At 33.8% G+C, this 7,500-nt stretch overlaps 1 protein-coding gene across 1 annotated transcript in view; it reads left to right on the forward strand.

The window, feature by feature from the left end:
• Positions 1-7,500, forward strand: part of LOC122250679 (uncharacterized) — a 24,041-nt gene that overhangs the window by 15,331 nt on the left and 1,210 nt on the right. The window contains exon 6 of the mRNA XM_043012233.2: positions 6,576-7,500. This exon is cut by the window's right edge and continues 1,210 nt beyond it. Coding sequence (XP_042868167.2) covers positions 6,576-7,500 — 925 coding nt within the window. The remainder of the gene's footprint in view (positions 1-6,575) is intronic.

A 7,500-nucleotide genomic window follows, 5' to 3' on the forward strand; every position in this document is an offset into this window, starting at 1 on the left:
AATCTTTTACTTACATGTTCCAGCTGCAAAATATGCAATGTCATTTGATGCGTAATTTATCATAGAAGTGGATTTTGAAGTTCATTGCTGTCACTTTGCTTTAGGAATGAAAGTGAAGGTGATGGTTATGGGCATATACTCTTTATAGTTATCTTTTGTTGTTTGTTTGGATGTTTTAGCTTACACTGAAATAGTTCAGCATATGCTGTTTTGATGTAGACTGTGGAGCATGGCATATCATTTGGCAAGTCCCAGAATACTGAGGTGGGATGTGAAAAGCCACCATGTTATGAAAATAAGAGACATGTGACTTTTTGGATAAAACATTGTCCAGCAGTAATGGAGGGTTTTGTCCCCCTAGGCGTTAGGTGTTGCGGGCGAGGAGGGGAGCAGTGCGAGGCTCTACAGCAGAGGAGGACGAAAACCACAACACTACCAGTGTCCCTTCTGTAACAGATCAACTTTCAAGCAAACAAGTGACCTGAAACGCCATATTCGAACTCACACCGGAGAGAAGCCCTATAAGTGCCCTTATTGTGAATACTGTGCTGCCCAGAGCACCAATGTAAAGGTTCACATACTCAGCAAACATAATGATGTGTCTTCAAAGCAACAAAGACCAACATCTCAGCTATAGTGAAGATAACATTTGCAAGTGTAAATTAGCGGCCATGACAGTATGACTCTGGCTAGCCGAACATGACTCCTGTCTCCCTGAAGTGCCCTAACACAGCCTCCTGCTTCGTCACTGGTTCTACTTGTGTTCAGTATTTGTCGACTTGACTGTGGATATTGTGCAAGTTCAAAATCTTACCTATGATATGCAAATGAAAATGATGCCATTGCTCTTGCAACCGTGTTAGAGTTCTCTTACAAGTTTACAATTTACATTATCTTTATTTTTTTCACTTGGAGAAGGAACAAAAATTTCTTAATTTATATAATTATTTATGATACAGATGAAGTGCTTGAATGTAGATCTCGAGATTAAAAGAGTTTTGACAGGTAGAGAATAAAGATATAAAGAAGGGGGAATCTAGTGATACATTCACATTCACACTCAATTAAACTGACACATACTTTGACACACATGTAGCTGCACTTGCTATGCTCATACTTATGCACATGCGCGCACACACACACACACACACACACACACACACACACACACACACACACACACACACACACACACACACACACACACACACACACACACACACACACACACACACACACACACACAAACAAACACACAGAGGGTATATATATGTGTGTGTGTGTGTAAGTGAGAGAGAGAGAAAGAGAGAGAGAGAGAGAGAGAGAGAGAGAGAAAGTGGGGTGGGGAGGGGAGTGAGAGAAATTAATAAATATAGATATGTTTATTATTTTGGTGATTATATCTCCTACTGTTGGTGTTTATATGTATAAATGTCATAAAGATATATGAATTATTTTTGCTGTCTTACTTTATTCCAGATTTTGAGTAAATATTTATTTATGAAAGCGGGAAAAAAATAATAGTGATGATGATTCTAGAAAATTACCAATGAAAATATAAAAGAAACAGTTCCACATTACTTTAATTTTTTTACTTGTTAAATTTGATACATATTACATAAGCATTGATTTCCTTAAGTAATAAATTGAAGTATCCCAGAAATTAATTATGGATTTATATTAGTGAATTGTCCTTTAGTAATGTAGTTTGATAGCCTATATTCCATGATTTTTTTAATAAGGAATTTTGATAACATGTAGGATAGATGTTATAAATAAAATAGATATATATATACATAAAATATGTATATATATTTTATATTATTTCTTGTTTATTTATTTGCTAATTTTATTTTATTTTATTTTATTTATATTTTTATATAATAAGTTGAGTTATTAATCATTTTAAGTATTTAAGATTAAAATTTGATTTTGATATTAAGATGGGATTAGAGTTTTAAGTTGAGTGCAGCTCTGGTCAAAATCATGTCCCTGCTCGCCCGTAGGATATGGAGCTGGAGGCAAGAGCATCAGTGTCTGGGAAAGAAGGTAGATCTCGAGTACTGACCTGCCCTTACTGCTGGCGAGCAACCTTCAAGACATCTCGGGACTTCACGCGTCACGTGCGGACGCATACGGGGGAGAGACCTTTTGCTTGCTCTCTGTGCTCGTTCCGAAGCAATCGCAAGGATGTGTTGCGTAATCATGAAAGAACTAGGCACAAAGTTGACTCATAGGGACATGTCTGCATATCTTTTAGGTGCAAATTGTCAAGTGATATTGAGTCAGTTAAGTGTTTAAAGAGTGCTTGTCAAAGGGGTTAATGTTAATGGGAATGTAGATTGATTACTTGCTATTCCTATTCTTTATTTTTAGTACATTTTAGTTTCAAGATTAGATCACTGTAAAGAGCTGATGAATTATATTAGTTATCTGTTTTCTTTTGATTATTGAAATTTCCATTCTTTTTTGTTTTTATCATTTTACTCTGTTTCAGTATTATAACTAGGGTAAAATTGGCATTATGTTAAGGTAAGCCATCTTTCTTTCTCACGCTTTGTTTGTGTTGTTTATCTGTTTGTTTGCAGTTTGTCTATCTGTACTCTTACCTGAAACCAACAATAAACTTTTTTTTATGCATAACACTGAATTGTGATCTTGTACATGAGAGATAGATGCAAGTCCATGTATTGAAACGCAATATATAGTATGTGTGATTCTGCTGTTTTATGGATAGACATGAGAACGAGAGAAAGAGAGAGAGAGAGAGAGAGAGTGAGTGAGAATATAGTGCTACAAATCGAATTACAACCACATATTCTGAAGTGAAATACATCTGAGAAAGATATTGTATGAGTGTTATTTGATATTGATTTTAAGAGTATGAAATATAGGTGATCTAGAATTTCTTTTTAGAGATAGAGAAAAAGAAAATCTTTCCCCCCACTTAACTTGGAAAAGGTGCAAGTACTTAAAAATAGAAAACTAGTCCACATCACAAATCAGCGAAAACAAAGATCCTTCTTTGGTCTATACTGTGATACTGTCTTACAACCCGGTACAGTATGAAGACACTGGCTTGTGGTTTCTCGCATACTGCAGCACTGTGGTTGACAGGATTTTGACTTCGTTACCCTCTTTGGAACTCTGTATGAATGGCTATCTCCTGTTTATCATTTGACATATTTCATTTTTTCTAAATATTTTATAGAAAATTGCACTCAGGGATAGGGTGAGATACAAGTATACAAATACAGATGAAAATAACTGACTCTGTTAAATCATCAGACACAAATGCTAATACAGATAAAAAGCTTCAGATACATAGAATATACAAATATTATTTTCAAATACCGCCATCCAAACTATATGTATATATATATATATATATATATATATATATATATATATATATATATATATATATATATATATATAATATATATATATATTATATATATATTTACATATAATATATATACACACATATACATATATACAATTACCTTGCTAATTTTTTTAGTACTGCTTCTGCTTTTAGCCCCCAAGTTAATACAATTTAAAGTATCAAATACATTAAATTACTTACAATATTTTAGATCTTACCAAAGTGTATTTCACTTTCACTTTGAAACAGAAAAGGTAAGAAAAAATCAAATTTATCTTGTTTTTTAAATAAAGAACCTGAACTGTATATTATGAAAATATGCTCTTTAAGATTATGAAAAAGTGTTTACCATTTGCTGAAATTTATGCAGTTAATTTTAATTATATAATTTTTGAATGACTGTCCATACCGATGTATTAGTGAGAATTTTTGGAATTTTTGGAAATGTGGACATGCACATAATTGCGGAAAATAGATTCACTACTCCAAACGTTTGATTCTGTATAGGTTCTTGTACCAAGTGGCTATCTTGTAATTGTGTATTATACACTTTGGTGATATTTTACTATGAAAAAAGGAACTAAAAAAAGTTTTAAGAGAGGAGTTAACTTACTCTTGATTTAGAAAATTATTGCTTGGTGCAGTGGTTTTTAAAACTGATAATTGAATCAATAGTTGAATTACTTCAGTTTATTTGAAGCAGATAAGTAAGATGTTAGAGTTCAGTATGAATACATATGCAAATTAGCATTTTTTAGAATTCTCAAATACAGAAGAAATACTACTATTAACTTTTGTGTTTTTGTAAATACAAATATAAATAGAAAATCCATATTTGACCCCTTCCCTTGTTACACTATTCATTTCTTCTTGATGGTCTTTGGAGTTATACATTTATATATTGATTTATTTGCTCTTCTTTGTCTGGTTTTGGTTTCTTTTATCAGTTTTAGTCAGTGACTTAAGTCCTGCTATTAAATTCATGACTTTTTTTATTGATTAAATGTTTTGTCCTATTTACCTTCTGAGTGGATGTGTTTCTTTTGATAATATTGGTTTGATTTTTACCACAAGTGGATTACTGGATAATAGTTTAGATAAATAAGATCCTTTAGAACAGCTTTATTTTGAATAATTAATCCCCTGGCACTGGCCTCGGCATCCTACTACTTTCTCGCAACTAGGCTTATTTACAGAATTTGGATACCCCCAATCTTTACAAATTGATTTCCAATCAATTTAGTTGCCCTGAACCCCTCTCCCCCCTCCCAACCCAATCCCATTTATCCTCTCCATGCACCCACGTGTACAGGAGACAGTTCGCTACGCTACATCACTCTTAGTGAGTCTGGCTTTCTTGTAAGTTAGAACATGGCGGTATATTAATCCATTAACAGCTGATGGCATGTTTTGCTGCAAAGGCAGAGTTGGTGGTAGATGCGGATGGCACCGTGCCAGACAATGTAAACCCGCCATCCTACTATATACATATTTTATTAAACCGCGACCAATGGGTTAAGAAAAAAAAAATCTGGTTGTGTCCAGATGCCTTAGATGGAAAATAGGGTCTAGGGGTTAATTGAATAAATATGAAGATTGCCAGTACAAGGTCTGAAGTCTTTATTTACATATTTAAGTCATCCACTTTATAGGATATGACTTGGCATTGTTTAAACTTTGTATGAAAATGTATTTTTTTTTTTTTTTTTTTATTAGCAAGTTTGATATTTAAAGTTAAGATAGCTGCCAATAGTTTAATTTGAGTATCTAATCGGGTGAAAAATGCATACAAATAAAAAAGAAATTTTAAACTTTCTATAAATTAATTCTTTTAATTCTCTTTCATTTAAGCAAAACCTTTTAAGAGGTTTGCAATAGAGATTTTTATGTAGTTGAAGGTGGTGGAAAAAACAAAGAAAATATATTCTAATTTATGTGGTTTTAAAAGAATACATCAAAGGATGAAATGAAGAATTTAATTTTGTCTGTTAAAAGCTGATTCATGGTTTAAAATTTACACTAAAAGTATGTGACAAGCTAATAAGTTCTATTCATTTAAGATAACACTGTTTTTATTAATAAATTGTAGAGAAGGAAATGCATTATGATATATATTTATTGGCTTATATAATATGGGAAAGATATTGGTTGATGTGATGTTTGTTTCTTCATTTTCACTCATACTCAATCTGTTTAATATCTAGATATATATAAACACACACGCACACATATTGACATGCCAAGCACTCACCCATTCTTCTCTCTTCTCTCCTCCTCCCTCCCTCTCTCTCTCCCTCTGTCCCTCCCACTTCCCCTTTCTTCACTCCCCTCTCCATCCTTCTTTCTTTCTCATGTAAATCTGTGTGTGCATGCATATATACATACATACATACATACATACATACATACATATATATATGTATATATATGTACATATGAGTTTGTTACACTATGTACATTAAAAGTGAAGATAGTTTTGTAGGTTGATACCCTTTTCATCTGGTATAGGATTATGGAATAGATATTTAAACATGCATTTATTATCAGACACATTCAGTCACGACACTTTTTTTGTGTTTGATAAGTTTAGTTGTTTATTTTAACAAATACAGAAAAGTAATTAAATTTCTTTAGCTATTTATGTGCATATAAGGATATACCATGCACTAAACTATTTGTAGGAAAAAGAATTTTCTTGTGGGAAAAGTATTTTTGTAAATGTGGAATAGGGTTCAGTGGGTTGTGTTGTATGTTGTGACATAGTTGATGGTGTACTTTATATTCTCTCTGTAATTATATTTATTACAAGGTGAAATGAAAGACTGATTTTTATTTTTTTCCTTTTTATACTATATTTTCCAAATGCTATCATTGGAAAGAGGGTATGTAAATTGTAATTTGTTTATTGAAACTAATTTTCCAAGTATATTTATTATTTAGAACTAAATATTTGACATAACCAGTGAAGGGAAAGTTTCTTGTTGATTATGAGATTCAAAGAATGGATATATGTCTTATCATTATTGTTGATATTATTATTATTATTATTATTATTATTATAAATTTTTTTGTGTTATGAAGATGATTTAAAGATAAGTAGTTGTTTATGATAGACAGTAGATCTTTATGATTTATGACTTTGACTTGGAATGAGTGCGAATTTTGAGAGCTGGGCATCCTCCAACAGGGAGCGCTGGCCAGCCTCGGAAGGAAGACTCGTGGTAGAAGACCCGGGGCTTACGGTAATTACGTCAAGAAGGAAAGAAGCAGCGTTAGTATGAAGAAATGGAGTTGTAATGTCAAGAAGTTTGAATGCACCTTCTGCAGCTATTTCACCGTCACCTCCACAAACCTCATGAACCACATGCGAACCCACACAGGAGAAAAACCCTATGCCTGTGCCCACTGCCCATACCGTTCAACACAAAAGGGTAACCTGAGGACACACATTAACAAACATCACCAAAGTGCTTATCAAGACTCTAACTTAGGGATAGAAGCAAGAAGATCTGTCAGGAAAGCAGTGGCCACAACCACTGCTGTGTATCTCCCCGCAATTCCTTTTCCACAGCCACTGACTGAAAATGTTTTCAAAGTTCAAACTAACAATGACAACAGAAATCTATCTGTAGCTCACTCTGCAGGTAAAGCTGCTGGGGAAAAAAGCTCGACTTCTAGCAAAGAGACGCCTAGGATAAGGGTTAAAGTTTTTGATTGTGAGGGTGACTTGGGTATCACTGAGCCAGAAGTGTCCAAAGGGAACAAAGCTGGGAAACAGAGTAGCAGTAGTTATAAGAGAGAGAATGCTGAAGGTGAAAAAGTTGTCAGACAGAATCGGGGGAAAGTCCCAGCCGATAGTGGAGGTAATTTATCAGCAGATGGCCTTCTTTGTCAGATTGATAGTTCAGTCAGTGTCACTTGCCATTCTGGAGATGATCATTCAGAAGATGTTGATACAAGTAACTTGCCACAGATCACCAATGTGAGAAGTGAAGCAGTGAAACCACGTCAGACGTCAGTTAATTGTGGAACTATTGTGGCTAGTGTAGTAGATGATGCAGCTAAATGTGGGGATAGAGGAGCCAGTCTAGAGGATGAGGTAGCCATTGCAG

The sequence above is a fragment of the Penaeus japonicus genome, unplaced genomic scaffold, assembly GCF_977035675.1.
Source record: "Penaeus japonicus unplaced genomic scaffold, GWHDUDI00000001_assembly GWHDUDI00000031, whole genome shotgun sequence".
Classification (NCBI taxonomy): domain Eukaryota; kingdom Metazoa; phylum Arthropoda; class Malacostraca; order Decapoda; family Penaeidae; genus Penaeus; species Penaeus japonicus.